The sequence below is a fragment of the Tauraco erythrolophus genome, chromosome 9 (assembly GCF_009769465.1).
Source record: "Tauraco erythrolophus isolate bTauEry1 chromosome 9, bTauEry1.pri, whole genome shotgun sequence".
Taxonomy (NCBI): domain Eukaryota; kingdom Metazoa; phylum Chordata; class Aves; order Musophagiformes; family Musophagidae; genus Tauraco; species Tauraco erythrolophus.
In genome coordinates this window covers 15,191,501-15,216,630 of record NC_141473.1, presented here as the reverse complement: position 1 = coordinate 15,216,630, position 25,130 = coordinate 15,191,501, and the positions used below count along the sequence as shown (strand labels likewise).

General features: G+C 38.6%; 1 protein-coding gene across 3 annotated transcripts in view; it reads right to left on the bottom strand.

Annotated features, from left to right (window-relative positions):
• Positions 1-234: 234 nt before the first annotated feature.
• SLF2 (SMC5/6 complex localization factor 2) overlaps positions 235-25,130 on the bottom strand; it is a 31,525-nt gene continuing 6,629 nt past the window's right edge. For 2 of the 3 annotated variants that reach the window (XM_086616341.1, XM_086616339.1), the window contains 17 exons: positions 24,849-24,906; positions 22,376-23,538; positions 18,736-18,818; positions 17,632-17,748; positions 17,205-17,372; positions 15,290-15,392; positions 13,800-13,875; positions 11,912-12,053; positions 11,353-11,461; positions 10,033-10,209; positions 9,381-9,478; positions 7,947-8,034; positions 7,339-7,461; positions 6,442-6,519; positions 4,674-4,760; positions 2,867-2,935; positions 235-1,700 (listed from right to left, as the gene is read on the bottom strand). In XM_086616341.1, the coding sequence (XP_086472467.1) occupies positions 1,665-1,700; positions 2,867-2,935; positions 4,674-4,760; positions 6,442-6,519; positions 7,339-7,461; positions 7,947-8,034; positions 9,381-9,478; positions 10,033-10,209; positions 11,353-11,461; positions 11,912-12,053; positions 13,800-13,875; positions 15,290-15,392; positions 17,205-17,372; positions 17,632-17,748; positions 18,736-18,818; positions 22,376-23,538; positions 24,849-24,906 (2,775 nt within the window). In that variant the 3' untranslated portion in view covers positions 235-1,664. Of the gene's footprint in view, positions 1,701-2,866; positions 2,936-4,673; positions 4,761-6,441; positions 6,520-7,338; positions 7,462-7,946; positions 8,035-9,380; positions 9,479-10,032; positions 10,210-11,352; positions 11,462-11,911; positions 12,054-13,799; positions 13,876-15,289; positions 15,393-17,204; positions 17,373-17,631; positions 17,749-18,735; positions 18,819-22,375; positions 23,539-24,828; positions 24,907-25,130 lie in introns of all 3 variants that reach the window. The other variant, XM_086616340.1, reaches the window with a different exon arrangement.

Below are 25,130 nucleotides of genomic sequence, written 5' to 3'. Positions count from 1 at the left end.
ATATTCAACAGAGTAAGCGACTGCTACCAGAGGGAAGGCTGATACACCACTAAAGACAGGCAGAGCAAACAACAGCATTGCCATACCTATATAACACCATGGAATTTTTTTTTAGCCTAAAGCAGTTCTATTGCCAAAGATACCCTTTGAGGTAGATTCTTCCAATTCTTAAATAACATGTTGAGATTTTTAAAAAAGGGATTTTCTCCCTGCCTCCCTCCCTCCCCCCTTCCCCAACAATGCCATGAGCGTAACTTTTGTTTGAACAAAGACAAATTGATTATCCTGTGCAGGGCACAGAGACACTGCAGTCTTAGGCTAACTCGCTAACACTTGAAATGAAAGACAAAACATTTAATATGAATTTGCAAATAAAATACCTTCCCTCTAAGACATGTGCCCATTATATAGCAGTTCCCTTATATGTAATATACATACTTAAATTTTAAGTTTGTTTTGTTTTGTTTTTTTGAGTCTTATTTTACATTCTCATCTTGGAAAGTTGTAGAGAATTTATCATACAAGACAAGACAGGATAATCTACAAAAATTAAAAGGAAACAGTATTATAAAATGCACACACTGATGTTACTAAAAATCCCACTTGTTAAGGGAATCCCAGGTGGTGCTTCTACCCAATGCCTTAACTTTCTCTTCATATATACACACATCCTACAGACAAACCACAGTGTAAAATTTAAAAGATGGCATCTGCACAGAGAGCACAAAAGGAGACCCCATCTTCCTTGGATTACTTCACAAACAGCTGCTGGAGCTTTGCGCACATGCGCAACATAGATACGCTTCTTAAAAACCAGCAGAACAAAACTACTGGTGTAATAAGATCTCATTTCTGACTTGGTCTTATAGAAACACTCCCTGTGCAGTCACATTCACCGCATAAATAAATTAATGTCTGAAGAGGAGGAAGTTAAGTTAAAATGAATGCATCGCTGTAATAACAAGCTCCATTTTGTTATTTGATAAAACACAACCGTTGAGCAAACAAGCATCCACTTAACCTGTTTGGGCACAGCCACTCCTAAGCTAACATGAGGGCGGTCACTTGTTCACATGTAACTGCTGTATTGTGGTTTGGGTTTTTTTTAATTGGAGGGTCCTACCAATTCTGCTTTGCAGGTTAACATGTGCAGGCAATCCTGTTATTCTTCAGCCCAGTTCTGAACCACTTCCTCACCTGCTCACTTCGGTGGAGGTCTAATACTGTTTCTGAACTCACGTTCCATGTCCCAGGGCAATCCTTCCCAGCCACCCTAAAACAATGTTTGTAGGTGTGTGCTGGCAAGAAAACTAACACATATGGTTTTCAAATATGTCTTGTGATTAACAATGGGAACGAGAAAACTTCCCTCAGCGTTCAATATAACAAAATGTCTCTAGCTGATTCAGACAGGGCTACAGAAATAGCTGGGGATTTTTCAGTGTACCCAAAAGTACTTCAACTTTTCAGAGTAGCTTATTTGTAATAAAAGCAATGTCAATCAAATTAGATCTTTGTGTTTCTAGAATTTATTTGCCTGAATCAAGCTCAAATTCTAACTCAGATGACTGACTTCTTTTGTTCCGACTAAGGTGAAGCTCCATTCATTCTATATCTTCCTCGGTTTCAGAGTTTTTGTTATTTTCCCTGAACTAGGCAAGATTTCATGAACCTGGCTCCCAGAAGTCATGCAGTTTTCCCTAAAGAGTAAAAACAAAATAGTAAATAAGTCAGAAAACCAATGACAGAAGTAACGAGTAGATTAGGCAAGTTCTTAGCTTGAGATCACCATGATGTGTTGCAAGTCCTTAGAATTTTATTCTGAAACACCTGCCTGTTTCCCCATATGTGAATCCACCCCAAATATCTCTGAAAAAACAACTCTGAAAGAGCAGCAACATTATCAACTTTCAACAATCGCTAAACAGCTTCTACAGCTGCATTTTACTAATTCCCTTCCTCCTTTGTAACAAAAAAAAGTCACACACACCACAAATTGTCTTTTTGGCACATTGCTCAGAGCGATTAATAGTCTTTACAGACAAATGGTTGATTACACAATTTTTAACTGAAATCAATACTGAGCATATATGTATAATTCAAATTTTATGTAAGTAATACACTTAATTACTGGAAAGCTAAGCTTTTCCAAGACAGGTAGCTTTACATGCCAAGACAGGACTCAAACAGCTGGTCTGATCACAGCACAAAAGAAACCTTAAAACTCTAGACTGGAAGAAGCAGCTCTGAACTCTGAGAATCAGTAGAAATCATCCACCTATTCCACCAAGGCCATCTAGGTATCACGAAGGCAAACATTAATGACAGACTATTCATGACATTATTTACTACTGCATACTTTTACAGAACATGAAAGGCTTTTCCTAATCATTGCATGAAATTCAACACATTAAAGGGGGAGGAGATATCAAGAGCTGTTGAACGTTATGTGGATAGAGCCTCAGACTCAAGTAGTCTCAAAGTCACACACTGCTAGACCACAGCAGGAAGTGCATCACTGCGTTCCTGCCCCAATGTCCTTTTCGAAGCATCTGCTCATAACTATAATCAGAGACAGACCCTGTGACTTGACTCAGCACTAGCATGTCAGTGTATTTCACAAGCCATTTACGAAAACAGCACTTCTTAAGGATAAAGATGAAATCTTGGTTTTATTGAGGCCAGCAAAGTAAGAATTTTTATTAAAATCTATTCTAATACTTCTCAGTATATTCCACAGCCATGTCATTTATGAAGGGAAAAACTCCAAAACCTCATTAAAAGAATATGCTATTTTCAAATGTTAAAAAACGAGCTTAATGCACCCTGCAATACGAAAAGAGAGAAAAATGTTTCATTACAGTACCTGAGTAGGCCGAGTGGTTTGTATCGTGTCTTGCCATTTTCCATATATCCTAGCAACTAAATCTTTTACCTGCAAATTCAGATTGACTACTTTAGTCATTTATGTTAAAAAAGCCAGTATCGTACCCCACTGCCTCCCTCTCCCCAAACCCACAAACCCTGTTCAACCCAACAGCCAATGTCTACTGGGAGGGTATAATTTTCCAGCTGGCCCAAAGAATCACCACCTCAACTCCAACCAGATCCCTGTAATTTAGGTCTCCAAATTCAAAGTCATGTACTCCACATAAACACATTACAGGCACATGACTCCCCATGTTGAGTGTCTGGAATCAGCATGCAAGCCTCCGGCCTCCAAACACCCACCTCATCCTTTGGGTGAGTTCAGTTTGTTACGTAAGTCTGATGGTGCCTAGAAAAGAAGCCTGCAACTGCAGTCGCAAAAGCCAACAATGCAGCAGTATCTGCTTCTGAAATTAATTCCTTATACATAAAACTGTGTTTTTTTCATAACCAATCACAAGCAGGTGCTTAATCCAAGCCATTCAGAACTGAGATTTGCTTCATGTGCTGTTAAAACCCAGCACAGTGGCATCTGCTGAAACTCATTGTACTATTACACAAATGAAGCAAAGTGACAGGGAAAAAAGAGTAGTTTTCCCCTCTTGGTGAAAGGGCAACAGGAACAAAAGTGACCTGAGAGACAAAAATCCAAGGCGAGATTCATTAACTTGCTAAAAGCATCCATGCTCTACTAATCTGGCTGAATAAAAAATAAAGATTTTGAGGGGCAAGGAGGCACACACAGAATCACAGAATGTTAGGGATTGGAAGGGACCTCAACACAACTGCTCATGTTTGATTTATGGAATCATAGAATGGTTTGGGTTGGAAGGGACCTTAAAGACCATCTAGTTCCAACCCCCCTGCCATGGGCAGGGACACCTGCCACTAGATCAGGTTGCTCAAAGCCTCATCCAACCTGGCCTTGAACACTTTCAGGGATGGGACATGCACAACTTCTCTGGGCAACCTGTTCCAGTGCTTTACCACACTCATTGTAAAAAATTTCTTCCTTATATCTAATCTAAATCTCCCCTCTTTCAGTCTAAAGTCATTGCCCCTTGTGCTGTCACTACACGCCCCTGTAAAAAGCCCCTCTCCAGCTTTCTTGTAGGTGCCCTTTAGGTACTGAAGAAGCTGAAGTAGCCAAGGCTTTTCAAAGTTGAGGTCAGTCACTTCATCACTGATGTGATTTGGCTTTCCAGAACAGCATGCAAAGCATGCTATTAGGACTATCATTAATAAACCCCACATCACAAAGCAAATGAAAGGCAATTAGCCAAGCTTAATGTTACATCACATACACTGTCGGCTTAAATTCACGACATTTTTAACTGTAAAACAAGCACACATGCAAGATACGCTAGTTTTTCAGTCCTCTGTATCCTGCCCTGCATGTAGCCTCTGCTCTTAAAAGTAGAGTCAACTACCAGTGACTGCCAGGAAAAGAAATGGAACAACTCTGAGGGTCTAAAAGTTGAGATGCTTGGCTAAAAGGAAGACAAGCTCACATTTTACAGTTGTGAAGAGTCTTGGTTTTAGCAAAAAAAGTATTTTCAGTGCCTTAAAATGGCCATATATTTATGTACATGCAAAGATAATGATGCTGACAGAGAAACCAGAAAAAAAACAAACCCATGAGGAACCCTTAGAATTTCCAGGGCTGGGATGAGAGAACAATACACATCAAGAACACTAAAAAACACCTCAAAACAAACAAAAAACCCGCAACTTACGTGTCTTACCTTAGTTCGATAAAACAGCCTTGCATCTTCCCTGATATCACATTTTATGTGCTTATCTAAGGTGCCACAAAGCTTCACTAAGTGTTGCTAAATAAAGACAAAAGTGTACAGCTATTTAAATCCTCCATGTCAAAACTAAATGCTTTCTTCAAATATTATTTCAATTTAAAAATTATATGCTCCAGTTTGAATTTTTCTCAGAAATATACAGTAAGGAATGAGGAAAAGAAAGAAAACAAGATCCTCTATCAGTTGCTGGTATGCACCCAGTAAACCAAATCTAAGAGCTTTAAAAAGTAGTCTCAAAGTATAGCAGAGCTGTACATCACAAATTTTGAAGTTCCTACTAGCTAATTTGTAAATCCTTTCTGTCCCCCAAGCAGCAAGCACAGTGCCATTCAGATCTTTTATCAGTAAAAAAAGTTCTGAAGTTAGAATAGCTAAAAACAAACTTTTCAGCAATGATGACTCAGGTCATTTTCTTTTGTAGAAACTGGCTGAGCAGGTAAAATATATTCATTACGCACTGATCTTTTATTTCTCTCTAAATTTCTGATTAGATTCTAAATCTCTTGATAATGGCTCCCAAGATCTTTCACATTCTGTGAACTTCTTCATAAAATTCCTGTTTTCAATCTCTCACTGAAGAGCTGCAAGGAGGCTCTGCAGAACAGATGAGACAGGCTGAAATTCTACTTATGAACATTTGCTGGTGTCTCAAGACCATGACAATTTACCCCATCTAACTGGAAGAGGACCAGAAATGAAACAGTTATACTGATTTTATACAAAGTCTAGCCTGCACAATATTTAGCCACACCCCTCTTGCCACTTGATGGCTAACAGGTCAGTGAATAATAGACTCTTTCTCCACTAAGAAATACAGAGACTTTAAAAAAAACATTTAAAAAAAAAAAATTCTCCACAAATCTTCACAAAGGCAGCTGTAAAAAACAAATCTCAAACGATCATCACAATATAATTATTTTCTTTACCAAATACGATTCTTTCAGATTACACTCTGATTATCTTTTTGTGTTGAGTAGGAAACTGAGACACTTAAGCGGTGAAACGTAGCCTAACATTACTGCTTTGCCTCTCTCAAACAGTTCAGGGCAGATTTCTTAACAGCCAAGAGAGATTCCACAAGGCAGAAGGCATACACAAACACCTTGCAGTAAGCAACTCACAGCAAATGGCCGCAGAAATCTGAATAGGATTACTGAAGGGCTAAGCAGAAGGTATTACTTAACAGATGTTCACATCACGTGGCACAAGGGAACTATCACTACAGAGAAAGGAAAAGATACAGTCCTAGCTCTTGTTTGCTGCATGGCTGCACTCCAGCACAGAAAATTGTGATGTGTTTGAACATATTTTACTGGATATTTTCATTGTGGTTTTCTTCTAGACTGAAAAATTTTAGCCCTGCTTCAAAAGTTCATAGGATCACTAGACTTCTTAGAATTTCTGTGTTGAGTTCATCTCTAGCTACTTTCTGAGAAAGATTAACGAAATAAATGTCTGACGATCCACAGCCTTATGTTTTGAGGTAGTTCCATTTGCAGAAATGCAGAAGAGGTTTCTGCAGTAAGTGCACCGAAAGCTCTTCTGCATTTACTTTGACCCAAAACAAAAGTTTCCCCCAGTGCTATTCTATTATCCACTGGTGATCTTCTATCACATGATAGCTCTTACCAAAATAGACCAAAAGTGCACGATAAATAGTCTTTTACAGTCTAAAGATCTAGCCTCTGAAGTTACTTACCCTTTGATTAGAATTTACAACGTCGAAGAAACTAGCTTCACTGACTAGATGAAGGAGGACGTAGATTAGGTAGTATGCCTGGAGAGAAATCAACAGAGCTTTAGCAGTCAAAGCACAGTCATAACTCTTCACATCTAGATATAGCACTATCTTTACTTTCTGGAATGATTCCTCCAACAGCCAGATCAATGGACAAGTATGTTTACACATTTGCCTAAATAATTTGAAACAGTACATTTGTGTATTAGACACATTTTAAAACAGTATGACACTCTTTTAAGTTACCTAAGTAACCCACAAAACTTTGTGTAGTTTTAATCACTGAAAATTAAATTCAGCAGTTGGCTTTATTTTCTCATTGTCTACATCCAGATCAAAATATTTGCTAAGAGATTCCATGATAGACTCAAATAACCAAACCAATATTCAAATTTTAGATGGATGGATGGAACTACTGCGTCTTTTTAATACTCTTTTATGAGAAAAGATTAATAAAAGATTCATAAATCTGTTTCTGAAGCCTGCAGGTGAAGGTCTGGCTCAGCATCAAACATTTTCCACTGATTACATCAGAAGGGAGGGAAGACGGTCCTTTGATTACGAAAGACAGGACTCGAGACATCCATATGACAGCCACGCAGAAAATCTGACAACTTCCCTGTTTGTAAAACAACCTAATACAGCTTTCTCACATACTACTTCTGTCCTTCTTCCATGACTATAATCAAAATTGAACGGGAATATTTTAAATATATAGATGAACAGCAACAAAATCGTGTACGTACAGTTCCATGTACAGAACTGTTCTCATTTGACAGAAATGAAAAGAAACCTTTCCAAAACTGTAGAAGCAGCATAAAAAAACACAAATGCAAAAAAGCACTATCAGCTATGCACCTCCTGTTCTAGTTCTGTATGAAGGTGGTCTCCATCGGCATTCTGCTGCTCCAGTCCTTCCCTCATCTTCTTTAGTAGATTAGAAGGCTTCATGTACACCAGAAACTGATGCAGAAGAGACATCTATAGATACAAACATTAAAAATTGGACTGGTTTACTGGCAACAGGAAATCGGAAACTGAATGCCATTACAATATTATTTGTACACTAAGACAAGAATATAAAAGAGATTTTTAATTAAAATGGAAGTTTTCATGCTTTGGGTAATTTTTGATTATTCACAAACTAAAGCGTATGTACACTGTCCCAGTAACAGATCAATCCTATGGAAACAAAAGGAAGACTGAAAGAAGTGTAGACTTCTTTATAATGTCCAAAATGAATGTTTAGGCAGATAAACAATACCGCACTTACAAGCTGCAGAACATGCAGGTTACACACATGTGCAAATACACCTCTAACACTAACCTAAACTAAAAATTACTAATTGGTCGTTTTACAAGGCTCTTGAAAATAGGCTTACAGCATTAAAATATAAACCGCAAACAATAATATACATGTTTTCTAAACTTTCAAATGATACCCACGCAACACACATATGCAGTACCTGCTTGTCACTGTCATCGGGTATTTCTATATGCTTTTTATTAAGCAGCTTTGAAATTATCACTAGGCTAAGACGTCTTCTTACTTCTCTGAAAAACAATAAAAAAAAGAGTCTTTCCCAGAGAATTTCTTAAATCCACACTGCTTCTACAAAGTACATGAGGCTATGCATGGCTTCCCAGACATAAACTCGCCTTCAACTATTAAATTGGATTTTTTGCATACAGGTGCTATTAAACTAGTAAAGAGACTAGTAAAATATAAGTACCTTTATCTCATTGCAGCTTTTCTGCTGCACAAGTAAATGCTACTAGATGCTTGCCTCCAAGCCTGAAATTGAGGACCCAATTCATTCTCCTTGCTCAGATACATTATAATTTATTCATTTCAAAGATAACAGAACTCATAACAGATTCAACACTTAAAACCAGACATGAATCACCCACAGAAAACTTAATTTTTGGTCATTCAGACAAGAATTAGAGTAGGTGATGGATGTCGGAATCTGAAGTTGTAAAGTCTTTCTCTACTACAGGGTATCAAGAAGTCCACAGCCCAGAAAACTACACATAAATCATAGAATCATAGAATCGTTAGGGCTGGAAGGGACCTCCAAAGGCCATCTAGTCCAACCCCCCTGCAAGGAACAGGGATATCTCCAACTAGATCAGGTTGCTCAGGGCCTCATCCAACCGGGCCTTGAACGTCTCCAGGGATGGAGCATCCACCACCTCTCTGGGCAACCTGTTCCAGTGTTCTACAACTCTCATGGTAAAAAATTTTTTCCTAATATCCAACCTGAATCTACCTCCCTCTATTTTAAAACCATTACCCCTTGTCCTATCACAACAGGCCCTCCTGAACAGCCTCTCCCCATCTTTCTTGTAGGCCCCCTTGAGGTACTGGAAGACCGCTATAAGGTCACCCCGGAGCCTCCTCTTCTCCAGGCTGAACAGCCCCAACTCTTTCAGCCTGTCCTCATAGGAAAGGTGCTCCAGCCCTCTTGTCATCTTTGTGGCCCTCCTCTGGACCCTCTCCAACTGGTCCACGTCCTTCTTATGTTGGGGACTCCAGAACTGGACGCAATACTCCAAGTGAGGTCTCACGAGGGCAGAGTAGAGGGGGAGAATCACCTCCCTCGACCTGCTGGCCACGCTCCTCTTGATGCAGCCCAGGACGCGGTTGGCCTTCTGGGCCGCAAAATGTAAAATAACCCTTTTACACAGCCAAGATTATCAAGAAGCCATATATACCCAATAAGAATTGCACGTACATCTGTAACATACGAGAAAACCAAAGGGGTTTTTTTTAAGCGCAATGTAATACCTATTGCATTTATCAGACTTTGAGCCTATACAAACAAAGCAGTTGTTAATGATACAAATAAATCAGCTGTTAATGATACTACGTATTCCTGATGTTACAGTGTCATTACCGTCCACGTATTATCCAGCTAGGCACCAGCTGAACCAGCCACAGGAGATTATGGTGATGACTGGTGAGTTCACTCATTGCCAGGCAGAGCTCAGGCATCTATAAAAGGACCAAACCGACAAAAATCCTGATACTGAAGAACTGATATGGTGGGCAGTTGTTTTATTTGCAAAGGAGTACACATCTACTCCCTAGAAACACGCGCAGCATAAATGTTAAAAAGATCTTATCTAATAAGAAATGATGTGCATAAAGATAATTCTGCCTTGCACCTGTAGTCAGGTCTGCTAAATACTATTTTACAGTAGGGTAGTTGAGATCAGACTGCTTTTCACAACGTTTTATTGGCTTAGTGCAATCATTTCTTCATTCTTTCAGAGAGCTATTTTAAACATATTATTTTAGTAAATACAAGATTAAGTTCAATACAACAGTCCCCTTGCAGAAGAGGACAGACAAGCATAATGTCATGTGACAAAAACCCTCTCAGTATACCCACCCACCTCCTAAACCTCACACAAATCTCCCAATTCGTTCATGTTATGTTTTCAGGCAGTATTTTTCTGATATGTCAACAAAACCCAAAAACTTCAAAACAGAAGTTTCTTGACAGTTTCGTAAATCTAGTGCAAGAAAATTATTTATGACGTTACCTTTGTGTCCCAGTCTTTTATATCTATCAGAAGCTTTATGAAAAGGCACTGAAAATCTATCAAAGGAATTTGCTTTAACTGTTTCTCCAAGCTTATTTTAAATAGCAATAGAAGCAGCAGCAATATTTCTTGATCAGTATATCCACCTTGAATTACTGTTGTACAGAAACCTAGAAACTTTAAAAGAAATAAAAAGCATTAAAATTTGAAATTGGTTCAGTTTATTTTAAAGTATGATGAGAACTTAAGCTTTCCACTCTCACATTAAAACGTACCTCAAATGATATATTGTTCTTGCAGGGCTTGTGTATTAACACCTCCCCATCTCCCAGTAACTGCACTCTATTTTTTTTTTTTATACCTGCTGGAGGCTCATCTTCTGGACAATAGCAATATTCCCTGGACATGACAGGAGTAGGAAAGATCTTTCTCCACTGCAGAGATAATCCTCATCTAACTGAATGAAAGACTGACAGACTTTCTAAATACACAAGTAATACCAAAAATACAAATTAAGATATTTTTCCCCACCCAAGTATTATCACACATGGGTTACTTACAACATGGGATGTATGTGTAAATGAGAACATAAATTAATCAAGAGATGTGTATCTTGTCTCTAGTGGATATGCTCTGAATGCTTCCTCTTGAACCAAGTGAGTTTATAGTTAAAAATTTCTAAAGAAATTATGTTAGGAGGATTCAAATACTTCTACGAGGAACTCTGAAATCAGTTATGAAGTCAGTATTTTCACCATAAAACCTTTAAATCACAGAGAACTAGCCTGTGAAGTGTGACCAGCACTCAACCAGCCTATGGTCTCACAGGACACAGTGCATGGCTCTAACAGCTCACTTCCACAGTCACAGCTCCACCTGCCCTCCATGAGCCCCCACCTCATTCACCTTGAGCTGCACCTCACAGCTGCACTAACACACTGAAGCAGCACAACACATACCACCCAACATCAACTCCCCTTCCCATTCCCACTGCAACACAGAAAGTGATAGTTTCTTCTACAAGGGAGCAGAGACATTCAATAAAGTGTCACAGCTGAAAGAGGGAGGCAGCAGAATTGTGCAGTTGTGAGTGAAGCCAATGAAAGTCAGGGAGAAAGGAAACTCCTTTTTTGCAAAGCTTGCAAAAAGCCTGCAATAATCTCTGCTGAATGTGAAGCTGAAACCTCTGGATAGCAACCTACTCAAAAAACATGCCCTGGACTAGATTAAGACACCAAGGTTTTTGCTGAAAAAAAAAAAAAAAGGCAACAAAAAACACCATCATCATCTCCCCTCCCACACTAAGTGGAGTTTTCTCACCTTAATCACATTAATTAAATTGTTTTCTGGTAGACTGGAGAAGGTTGGACTAGCAGATGTTAGGTCTCCTCTTGGCTGTTGCTGACTCACTGTTTCTTGTATCTGACTTCTAATAAAAGAGACACTAATCTGAGCAATAAATCAACAATTTAAAAGTCCACAAAGGCTTATTTACATCAAACTGGAGAAAAAACCACCCTGTATGTTTCAAAATGTCTTCAAATCAAAACAATCCTCAGTTACAGGGCACACACATCTATCTTAACTTGTAACCAATTTCTTACAATTCTGCCCAGCTCTTTAGGCAACAATTCTTGCAAACCTCCATTAGGAAGGTGCAGGACAAAGGACAATGCTCTGGTTTCCTGAATCCTTACCTGGTAGGCATTTTTAAAAGTTCTGGCTTATTTACTTTTATTAAGACCTGAGTTGAAAATTTAACGAGTATGGCTTGATGGAAGGGAAGGGAAATAAAGGAGAACCTTCTGATTCTACATTCTAAGCACAAGACTTGCTTCCACAGGATCTAAGCAATAAATATCAAAAGGAAAACACTTACAAAATATCACGCTCGTTAAAGTTGGGCTGAAGATGCTGCAACGGAAAGAGAGATCTAAACGCAACACCCATATTGACAAAAACAGCTGACACATCAGCTAGTGAAGGAATCCATGGTTTAGACTGTTCATCACTGATGGAAGCTACAAGTAAAAGACATGAAATGGATTAGTTTTAAATTTAGTTCTTAGCATTAGCTCCTTTTAAGGGAAACAAATAAGCTCAGCAGTCTGCATTAATTCTACCAGCTCTCATCTCAGAAAAGTCGGTGCATTGAACAATATTCTTATTTTCAGAACCATGAGGGGAAAAAAATTAGTCTATCACAGTATTTTATGCTAGAGAAACATCTTGCCTATGGAACAGGTGAATTACTTTAGAGTTCCACCCATTTTCTCTCACAGCTTGCTCTCATCAAGCGGCAGAATAAGCAAGGAGGCAAGATTTACTTTTAAGAGAATACTTCAGTTACTGTTCTGTGTAGGTACAGGTAAGAGGGTGTTATCATAGCGAGACTGGAAGTGGAGCTAAGTAAGATTTGAAAGCAGGCAAGGCTTATAGAACAGAAGTGCTAAACGCTTATTTGATAGAAATAAGAACCAATGTTTATTGCAAAAGGGCTGATTTGTATGATTACTTGCATCTGAAAGTCTGCAAAGTCTACAGAGATTATCCATAGGACACTGAACTAGCAAGGTAACATCAAACTAGATGAGTGTTTTCCAAACAATGACAGAAGTCACTAAAATTCTGAACTGGGTCAATTTCATGTCTTAGAGCTAAGTTTATGAGGAAAAAAAAAGACAAATATAATGGAACACAACAGTCAAGACACTGGAGGTTCAGATCTCAATGTTAAATTCAGTAAAAAAAGCAACAACAAAAGGGATGCATCCTTAGTTAGGCACTGGAACAGAATGTCTCAGAATAAAGACTTCACAGTTTGCCATTTTAAAGTGGTTAGACAACTTTCCAGGAGCAACTACAGCCTATTTGATCCTGCTCTGAGGTCAGAGATCTGCTGGGATCTCTCCCAGACTTAATTCTCTGAATGCTCATTGATCAGCTTGAATTGTTCATTCAGAATCCACTTTAAAGCCAGCAAAGCACAAAATAAAGGAGGTTACATTCCTCCTCATATCAGCTTACAGTCCTATTTCAAACAAGATTCAAAATACATGGCACAATTTGGACAGACCTGAGCAAGTGCTTCAAGAGAATTGCATTACTTTAACGATGTTAACTGGCCGGCTTAAACGAATTAGTGACTTTTGATGAATCTGAATAAAATGAAGACATGGAGAACATACAAAGGAACTTGTACTGGAGAAGTGTTTGAGAGCACAGATAAGGAAGGCAAAACACACAAGACAAGCAGCAGCGCGGACTGAAGCAGATTCTTGAAAGTGTTTACGTGCAGGTGTATGATTGTTTCCACTTTTGCCCTTTATCCGGAAAGTAAACTATGTAGTGCTACATACTGGGTATGACTACGTCAAAATCATCTTGTAGTCCTTAAGCTGCGAAATTAATGTCTGCATCTTCTAAAGCAAAGATGGAATGGAGAGTAAACTTTTGAGCAGACTGGGCTCCTCTTCAGGTCAATTATATTTGTGAAATAACAGAAGTCAATTTAAAAGGATTTGCACCGGATGCACTGCTTTGCAAATACATGCCAGGACCACATCCTGTGGTGCAGCTTGCACGCACTCAGCAAAGACCAACTCCTAGCATTTGTGCATTACATAAGTAACAGAAGAACCTAAATTCTTGCCAGAATCACAGAACGGAGCCAGGGCCTTTTACTTCCTCCCCAACACCCTTCTGTACTTAACAGAAGGGAAATGCCTTCATTCAGGTGGTCAGTTTTCCATCCTTCAAATACTCACCGTTTTTTAGTGTTATCTCCATCAGTCTGTCTAAAATCTGGGTGGAAACACAGTAGTCAGGATGAACAGACATCATCTGTGGAGAGAAAAGAAGCTATATGTCAAACACGAAGTTGCATGATGGCATCAATTTTCTTTTAATTGAAAATTAAACCAACTCTTTGGTAAAGAAAAATAAAATAAGAAACAGTAACAGAAAAAAAACCCAACAAAACCAAGGCCTCTAAAGCAAGATGCACCAAGGAGAACAGAATATTGTGAATATAGATTTATTTCAAGCAGTGCACAGATGCTATGAATACTTTAAAATTCAGTATTTGCAGTATCAGAATGCTGTAACCCATGTTGAATGTGTTGCTTCATAAGAAGGTACTGAGGGTTAAGAGAATGGAAAGTATCATGTATCCCTTTGGAACCCATTTGCATCTGTGATCAAAGTGAACTCCTTGATCAGGAGCAGGGACACCAGAGCTAACTGTTTAACTGACCTTTTCCAGTCATGGGCAAGTGGAATATATGCAACACTAAACTGACATAATGAATTCTTTGTCATAGAACTCTTAACTGCAAAAGCATGACTATGAAGTACAGTTCAGGTTTCCTGGAGCACTTCACTAGGCCAGCAAGAAACTCTTCTTTTTCTCCTCTAAGTGCTGGACAGTTTCCTGCTCTGTAAGTGAGCTGAATTGGTTCACACTTCCTCTTTATCAGAGGAACACCAGAGCTCATACAAGGAGTGGAAGGCAATTTTTTACTGGCTGGAAGGAAGAATATGGAGAAACAAAATGTTCCCCTTTCAGTAGGCTGCAATTTCACAAGGAGTTTAGCTTCCCTTTTTGGTTCAGGCATTGTTAGAATGTGGTAAATAATAACAGAATGGAGACTGGAGAGTGGCATTTTTGTGAGTAACAGAACAATGTACATTCCTGGAGATTTAGACATGGACATCTAGAAAGCAGACAAACACCACATTTCCTTTGAGAACGGCTCCAGGCTTTTTCCTGAGCCATAACGCAGCCTGACCTTTACCAAAAGAAAATTACCTGATAAGGCAGGTATCTCTGATGATTGTAGAAGATGATATATGTAGAAATAGTAGTTTTGCATACTGAAGCATGTACTTTTTTTGGTTTTTAGGGTGGAAGGAAGTAAGATTAACATTTGCTTCTGATTTGGCCCACACTATTATATCCTGAAATCTCTTCTCACCTAGCATGTGCTGTGTTCTTTTCAAATTAAGTAACATGTATGAAGAGGGACAGGGATGTGCAGCTTTGCAGACACTCAGAAAGCATGGAGAAAAGCTATCCCTAGTGTTTTCAGACTGGAGAACAAATCAGAACCCAGAAAGAAACATTTTTTTGATTTAAAAGTTGTCAACCTAATGCAACAGATTCACAAACTTATTCTGATTATTCCTGCTACAACTGGATTCCAAGAAGAATATTATACCTGGACAGAGTACAACTGCATAAATAGTACAGTCTTACCTGGAAAAGCCACTTTAGAATTGGAATGGGACACAAGATACAACTGTAAGCAGAACTTAGAAAACCATTAGTAGCTAAAGAAAGCTGCTGTGTTACACCAGAACTGTAAGACAAAGACGGGAGTGGGGAAAGAGGAGAAAAATCAATTAGTGGTTTAATTAGCACTTTCACAAAAGCCTAAGAACTTCCCCACCCCTCAGATGATCATCATCAACAGCAAACAAAAGATCTGAACACCCAAAACAGGTGTTATTATCCTCTTACCTACATGAAATGCTATAGTAATTAAACCATATTTGTGATTTAGAACAACTACCTTTTTTTCAGAATGCCATACTACGTAATTTGGAAACATTTGTATTATTAGAGAATAATAGTTTCAAACAAACACTGATTTACACTATTGTACTATGAATCATGCCTGTCTACACAGAGGGGTGGCTACGCTGAATGAGACCAGTGAATAAGATTTTTTTACTGTCCAATGACCTTTACCAACACTTTTAGAAGAAAAAAGAAAAAACTTTGGTTTAAATTTCTAAAATAATCTTTTAAATAAAGAGTCTGGAGGTAAACTAAAGCAATTAAGATCAAACGGTCTAATCTCACTGTGCAAATTTGTGTGGTGCAAAAAGCAGCTGTTGGATGAACGGAAAATATGTCATTTTTATTACTGAATTATTTTAGCTTTAGCCTTCTTTAGAAAGTCAGGTATGTCATAAGCAGCTGAATTAATCCGGTTTCCCACATACCCTTCTTTAGTATTCTCAGTATCTACTAAAACCAGTAGCTCTGTTAAGAGATCTGCGTCCTGACTTCTCCATCTACCCTCTACATGTCTGATCGAGCAAGTGGCTAGGAAGACATCCGTATGCCAACTGGACAGCCAGTATGTGCCAGCTGTGCCAATTGGGCAGAATGTATAAGCAATTAAATCGTAATTGCCTTCTGCAAGGGATGATTCATTTAATTCTCATTCCTCCAGTCACTGATTTACAAGATACTTTTGAAGCTTATATCCTTGAGATCTTCAAAACACAGTAGTAAAGAGGCCTGAAGCCAAAGGAGCATATCACAAACACCACTTCCTCAAGAGACGACGAGAAGCCACCCTCCTCCTCTTCACACCCACAACAGCACATACAGATGTATACAAAATCTTTTAAGATTAGATTAATTCTGTCAGTTTCACCGCTGAAAGTTTGGAATAAAATGCCAACTGAAATAACCAGAATTTTTCCAGATTCATACTTGTGGTATTCAGCAAGAATTTGTCCAGCTATTTACAGCCTGACAGCCTCATAAATATAGAATACAAATCCCTATGAGTTACAGAACAGTTGTGTATACACGCAGAGACACACTCTAGCTCACTGACTGAATCTAACAGATGTCAGAAATCGTGACTTTCTGCAATCCTCATTAAGTGGAGCCCTAAGTCCCAGGCTCATTCAGGACAGGAACATGTAAAAGTCTTTCAGCAGACACAGTGCAACATTGGCAGGTCATAAATCAGTTCGCTACAAAGGTCCTCTTTCTGTCTTAGGATAGTCAAGCTTTTGTTCATTATAACATTTCACTTCTGCATTTATCTTCCACAAACTGGTCAGACTATCAATGACAGTCCAACACAGTAGAAATATGGAAGAGGCCAGAACATCTATTTTTTTTTTTTTTATGTCTCATGTAAGATGTTCTTTTCAAGAACTTCAGAGGAAGAAAGAAGTTTCAACTAACAGTTCACTGTTCTGTAAAGCTAACCTGGAAAGGAGAATTCCAGGGAAAGAGTGTCAGTCTTGCCTACTTTGTAAGACGGAGCTCGTTTGCATGCAAAGGTACTATTTAATCTTAAAAACTTCTCACACTAAAGAAAATTGCACGAGTAAACACAACAGTGTGAAAAGGATATTCTTACCTAAGAAGGAGATTTTCTATAGGATTTTGAGGGATGAAATTATAATTCTTCAAGTCAAGGTTATGTTGACTGAAGATTTTCCCAGAGGCTGATAAATCAAATATATCTTCTCCAGGGTGGTAGTCAGGTATGGCATGAGCTATTACTGAAAATCTCTTTATAAATGCCCTGTAAAATTGAAAATTGCTTTTATGAATTTAAACACTGAGAGGCTGTTTGCTGGTTGAGACAATTATTTTCAGATGAACACATCAGCCTTATCTGAAAACTGAATTGTTAATATGGTGTCCAAGAAAATCCACCCAATCCCAAAAGTCAATAAGAACGGTTCACTTTAAACATACTAACAACCGATTAAAGGAGAGATTAGAAAAAAGGGCTACAAAAGTGAAGAAGTAGATTTAATTGGATTTGGAGTCGGAAGTACCTGTGCTCTTCTGAGAGACCTTCATCTCCACTGGCATTATCCTCATCATCTCCATCTGAAGAATCAGTTTTCCCTCCTTGTATGTCTTCCTGTAACCGCTTTTCTAGTTCATCTACCCTGAAATAACAGTAGCCGCAGAACATACCATCACTGTTCAGCATTTCCAACAGACCACAACAAAATTCAAGCTGTTAATGTGAACCCAGGAGTCGGTATTTGCCAATTATGCATGGCAAAAACATGCAAGACATTGCACCTGTGCAAAAAATAAGCATCTTGCTATTTCAAGATACAAAGTGGATGCTTCCCAAAGCCTAAAGAAGCTTGTCAGAAACAAATACACTCAAACAACTTCTGATAGAATTTTTTTGTAATTGCACAAAACTTCCAATCTTCTGGATTGATATGTTTATTTTTTTCAAACAAACAAACAAACAAACAAACAAGCATAAACCAACCAACCAACAAAACCCACCTTCATACTAGCATTTTATTTGGAAATAGTTATTAGATATGGGAGTATTCACTACTCCACAGTCAGTCAGCTCATAGGGTCAGCTTCTTTCAATAAAAATGAATTAATCACACATTTATACCCATCATCACCACTTGCCATTAGTACATATACATCATTACACTTTCTACCCAAAAGATCTCTTCCAAGAACACTTACTAGTTCTGTTCACTGAACTGTGTAACTGCTCAGATACCGATAGTCTACACAACTTTGGAAACCAAAACTGAGCTACAAATGCCTTTGAAGAAACTAGTACAGTCAGCTTACATAAATACTTCTACTTCATGCCTGACCAGCAGCTGCTAGCTGACTCAGTGACCTATAACAAAGGCATCAGTAAATTTAGTCCAGCTCTTGAGCAGTAGACAGATGTATCACAAATCACTCATTATTGCTTGCAAGGAGCCAGTCATTCAGCTTTTACAGTTAAGCCACACTTATAGGACCCGTCAGGTGTATGTCGGTGGCATCAGCAGGCAAAGCTTAGCTTGCTGCTACCCAAACTCCATCAGTTTCAGGGAGATGAGGTAAATATAAGCTTCTACAACTCCACACAAAATTCTTCAAAGCAGTTTTAAGCAACAAACCTTTTAGATTCTTCTTTCTCCTTCAAGAGATGTTCTAAGCTGTTCACGTATGACACCTGGCTGACAACAGGAGGCTTAGAAAGCTGTAAATGAAACGGTAAGAAATTTTAAAAATACCACAAGCTACCAATTAATTCAGCATTAGACAATAAATATAATCAAAATAGAAACCTCTTCCAAGTGTAATAATATTTTACCTGAAGATAAAAACTCAGAGAAGACCCTGAAAAACAGGTCAATTAACAGTTTAGGTTTCTCAGTCCCTTGGCAATTTTATATAATGGTCAAATCTCTCTCAGTGATTAATTTAGAAATAACTGTGCTTCATGATGGACCTAAATAGCAAAGTAAGTCTCTGCTTCTCTCCCTGAGGCTGACCTCCATCTAACTTTTACAAAGAGCATTAGCATCAGAGGCTTTTTCCCTCATAGCTTTATTATTTTCATCCACTGACACCCTGGGAATCCCCATTCTCATGCATGAGACAAGAAACTCCAAAAATGATTCAGTACCTCTTTATTACTTTCAGGAGTCCCTAGAGGGCAAAGCATCAGTGTTTGCTAAATCACCTCCAAAATCATCACACAAAACAAAGCTTCCAATCAAAACCCTAATACAAACTCAAATTAAGAACCTAATAAACAGAATTAAAACCCGAAACAAAACAACGCACAAAGAAAGATTTAACTGCTAGCTAAATTAGTTTGTTTTTCAGCAGCTAGTGTTTTATTCAGCTAGTAGCAGACAACATAGATTTGAAATCTTTTATGGTCATGATTCGGTTCTTTGGACAAGCAGTGCCCTTCTGACATCACCTTCTTAAATCACAAGCCTCTTACTAGTGACAAAGTTCCCTTCATTTGAGAAGAACACAGTTCATCAGTAAGAGCATACCCTCTCAGTGGGGATTTTCTACTACCCAAAGGTAACAGAAGTTAAAGTAGTGTTCACCTGCTAATGAAAAAGCCAGTTAATACAGCATTAATTTCTGGTATTCAGAGATTATCTTTCAAATGTAACAACCAGCATGTCTTTTTGTGGGAAATCTTGTAGGAAAGCTGATGACCTCTTACTTTATTTTATACCTGGTTAATATGCCTAAAATGACTTTTGAACTGGGGAATCAAGACTTTATTTTAATATGCACATATGCCCCTTTTTACAAGACAAGAGAAGAATGCTAGTATATGGAGAAACCATGGTCATGGAAATTTTGGGACAGTTATTAACTGTTTTGTCTTACTTGGCCATTAATTACGCAGAAACAGGATAAGGCAAATGTTGTGGTCACATACATGTTCCACAAACATTTGACCTAGGCTGCATCTGTTTATCAGTCTTAACCATTAATTATATAGACACGTTGGTTAAGATGGCAGAACACGTATTTAACCACAGATGTCTGATCTATAGTGTGCTTGCATAACGAATTGTAAGGACAGATAAAATAATTATGGCTCTTCCACATCTGCCTACGGAGACAGAAACTCAGTCAACAAATAAACTGTTCCAGAGATTCAAAAACAGGAGGAGGTCAAGAGTACTTACACAGGTTTTCTACTGTTGGTTTTCTACTGTAGAAAATAGTGGTGTGCTGACCCCAGCCAGCAGCTAAGCAACACACAGCTTGTTCATTTCCCCTCCAGGTGGTGCAGAGAGTGAATAAGAAGAGCAAAAGCGAGAAAACTCATGGGTTGAGATAAAGAGAGTTTAACAAGTGAAGGAAATGGAGGGTGAGAGAGAAAAGAAAAAGTGATGCAAACACTCAGCACGTCCCACAGGCAGAAGGATGCCCAGCTAGACTCCCGAGTAATGGCTACATGACAGACCAGCTTCCCCTGCTCGGTTTTGATTGCTGAGCATGACACTATGTGGCATGGAATGTATCACTCTGGTCATCTGGGGTCAGCTCTCCAGCCTGTGTCCCCTCCCAACTTCTTGTGTACTCCGGCCTACTCACGGCAGGGCCAGAGTTGGAAGAAGAGAAAGCTTTGATGCTGTGCAAGTACTGCTGCACAACAGCCAGAAAACTCGTCTCTTATCAACACTGTTTCTGTCCCAAACACACAGCACCGTACAGCTGTTATGGAGAAAATTAACTCTATCCCAGCCGAACTCAGTACAAAATCTTTCTATTTAAATGCAGCCATTTCTGACCCGTATCAACTTTGTCAGGAATGCCACACTAAGCCCTACTGCAGGACCTTCCTAATTAAACCATTATTTTACAATAAAACTTCAAAATCACTACTTATTTGACGAGCTGTTATTGAACAAATAGACTAACATTTAAAAACACTGATCAATTCATCACTGTACAACCTGGTTTCGGCTGGGAAGACGTAGGGAGTTTTTTAGCAGCTAGGAGAGCTCTGTGTTTTGGTTTTAGTCTGGGATTCGCTATGAGAGGAACGGTGATGGTGCACTGATGTTTATGGTTGGCACTGAGACCTCAAGGACTTTTCAGCTGCCGTGTTCTTGCCAGTGTGCAGGAGCACAACAGGCTGGGCAGCAGCATAGCCAGGACAAAGTTCCCACAACTCCCCTTGTGATTTGAACTTAAGGATTGAGGGCTGAATTGGCCCAGTAAGTATTCCATACCATGCAATGTCATGCCCAGTATATAGATGAGCGCTGACTGGGAAGAAGGGCCTTTGCTCTTCCAGGAGCTCTCATTCTTGGACTCTTGGAGTTTTCTCTCTTCGTGTTCTCTTTTTGGGCCTCTCGCTTGTCTGGGATTGCAGTGTTGGGACTTATTTGTTTCAGAATCATTTACTGGGACAGGACAGGCGTTGGTCACCGGGTGGTGAGCAACTATACTGTGCATCACTTGTTTGTATATATTATTATCATTATACATCTATATATATTAATCTATTATTATTAATTTTACATTATTGTTATTATTATTTAATTGTTCTTATCTCAACCCACGAGTCTCCTTCCCTTTTCCCCATTCCCTGGGGGTGGGGGAAGGTGTGCAAGCAGCTGTATGGCATTTAGTTGCCAACCAGGCTAAACCACAACACTATAATATCCTGTAAACTGGAATTCAAACACTTCTTCATCCATCCCTTGTGAGCAGGAGAAGTTATTCAGCTTTTTGAAATCCTTTCTAAAATACTTCAAATTTCCATGAAATTCAGCCTCAAAGAAAACATCACACAGAATAAGAACTTGTACACAGATTTCCGATGCAGATTGTGACAAGGATGTATGACTGGGAGTCTAGCACACAGATCTCTCAACTGACAGATCAATTTCCTCTAGTTAACTTCAACTCATAAAAATCTTACCAGATCAGAAAAATTAAAACATTAGAACCTACACATCTTCTAAATGCAACCTGCTGCCTTTTATGGAGAAAAAGGAAAAACAGAACTCCTAAAAAACCACTGAAAGGTATGCAGCTAATGCAGTCTGGCTGCACAAACTATCTTTCAGCCATTCCAAGGGCAAGCACAGCCCTTCCTTTGACTACATCACACTGTACAGCACAGGACCCTTAAGGTGAGTAACTAGTTTTGCAGGCAAATAACTCTGAGTTTCCACGCATTATGAATAAAGGAAAGAATCTCATAAAAAAAAACAAAACATAACAAAGCTGATGCAACGTGCTTTGTTTTTTTCAGCCACTTACATGAAGCTTCAGTAATGGTGTCACGGTGTCCTGAGAAAAACTGTCAAGATCAGATCCTTCCAGGGCCCCTGCCTGTGGCTTGGGACTTGAGGAGAGAATTTCTTGCAGCGGCATGAATACTTCTTCATCACCATCATCATCATCATCTAGATTGCATTCCAAATTCTCATCTTCACTATCAAAGCTGCTTTTTGATTTTCTATTCAACTTGGACTTGTCTGTACAGGTGCTTTCAACTTTTAACTCTTCTGAGAGTTGTGAAGACATATGGTCACTGTCCATGCACTCTTCTTTAAAAGACGATGAACAGAAAACACTTCTACCAGTCTCTTCTGAGAGCGCAAGCTTCCCAGAACCTTCCACTGAACAAGAATCAGAAGCATTTTCTGAAGTCTTCTCATTTGCTTTTGAAATACTGTTGCTGGATTGAATACTGCAAGCTTTATCGTGTGCACGTATTTCTGGTCTTTTCCCATCTTGCTCTTCCGCAGCATTCAATACCTGAGATAAGGCAGCATCTTGGAGATGAGATTTCACACCTTTTGTTTGTGTTAAGTGATGGACAGAAGGCAACATAGTACTTTTTTCCTGAGAAAAAGGAAGAGACTTTTCCAAGAAAAACTGTGAGTTAGCCACCTGCAATTGATTCTCTTTGGTATCCGCAACAGAAATGTCGTTATTTTTATCAGGATTGTGTGCAGAATATGAAGATGACAAACCTAAAAAGGAGCAATTCTTTTTCTCATTTTCATCACTCGAGTTGAGGTATTCCTCTGGAAGAGCAGAATCACGTCTAGGTAGAGCAGCAGCCTCCATTAGTTGCAGCACATCACCACAAGTAGACTTTAAAAGGATATTTTTTACAAAGCAAGACTTCCTACTTTTGCGTTGTGTAGATGATCTACTAAAAGCAGGGTCATTCAAACTTGATACTTCAGATTGATTTGAACTGTCTGCATCCACGCTCATGGCAGTGTGTTTTCTTTTCCCAGGAAAGTCTATTTGTTTGGATTGCCCAGAAGACATCTTAGATGTAAGGCAGTGTGAAGGAACAGACTGGCTCTTCTGCGTACCAGCAGTCATCTCAGATGATGTTCTCAGTGCATTTGCAGAAGATGCCTCATGTTTTGAAACCTGCTTTGGCTTTGGTTGAGATGGGTCATCTATGAAGTGTTTAAGAAAAAAGTAAACCACTGTTGTCATATTTAAAAAATAATGAAAAAAGAAAAACAACAAACCCAAAACTCTAATAGCTTACCCTTTAAAACCTAAATGCTGTTTTTAAGTCAACTATGACCGAAATTTTTATCAGAAACTACAATATTTCCACTCTGCTTGAACACAGTGGATCACAAATAAGATTTATCTGATACTGTACTGTTATGCTAGTATTGTAACTAACTTGGCAATGAAATTAAATCCTTTTATTTTAAAGCAGCTCAATAGCCACTGTAGAACACTTTTTCTATATGCTGAATCAATCAGTCTTTGGAAACAGACAATAGCCCAGTTGAGGTATGGGACTGGAAGGAAGTTTCTGTAATTATATATATGATTATAAATAAAGAACATTATGAAAAGTATTTCGGAAATATTGCAGTAATTTTAACAGTGCTCATAAAAAAAAAGCATTCAGAATATAAAGAAATCTGTTTTCAGACTATGGTTCTATGGTGGCACCAGAGCCCATCTTCCTCACCATACTTTTCCATTTCCTGCCTTAAGCTGGCACCAGCACATGGACACTTCGTGGCAAGCTACTTCACAGAGCTGATGTAGCTGAGAATTTCCTGACTCAGTTTTCAGCCAGATCAGCTCCTCGCACCACTGGCCAAGTCCCAGTGCTAGCATAGGCAGAAAGTAAAGCATGGCAGCACAGAGTTTGATAGGTTTACACAGCCGTGGACCCACAACATGGGAATACTCTCCTTATTTTGGCTTCCCTCACCTTTTTTTTTTTAAAGAAAAAATCATCCTACTGACCTAGCTCAAGTTTCTATTCACATGGGCTTTTTATATTCAGTTTTACCTACTGTAGAACAAAATTTTGTGGTTAAAAGGGACAAAAAAGCAAGAAGAATACCAGCTAAACTTCAGTGTTTGGTTCAACAAGAATATTCTTTTTGGATTAAGGTGAAAGGCAACATTTGTTAACAACCACAGCGAACACAGATTTTCCAAAATGCAAGAGAAACTATAAAAATAATCGAGGATTAAAGTTTTAAGACAAAAAAATATTATGACTTCTAATGAAGTTATGAACAATTTGTTTTTCACTAAATTCCCAAATTACTTTCAAGCCTCTTCAAGCTTGCCATATATTAGAATTAACCTTGACTATATAGCAGTATTTTTTTTGAGAGAAAACAGAAAAACATAACTTCAAGAAAAAAAAAAAAAAAGCATTAAAAAGAGACACTAAGTGAGGAACCTGATTGTTTAATTTATTCCATATTATCAGCACTGCTTCTACCTGAGGCAGTCTCCCTGGAACCAGAACGTGGTATTTTTCTTAAAGGACATCCATTTCCCTAAAAATAAAGACAGACAAGATAAAAAAGTTAATCAGATACTTTTTAAAGCCAGGATGTTGATGTCTTGAGCCAAGTGTTGAATCCAGCACAGTCTTAGTTCCGCACGCTCCCAGAAATATGGTAATTACTTCATTTCAAGACAAACTTAAAACACAGCTGCTAAGATCTCAACAAAAGGACTCTACAGCCTGAAATTTATACGTTTGCCTCAGATTGGCATC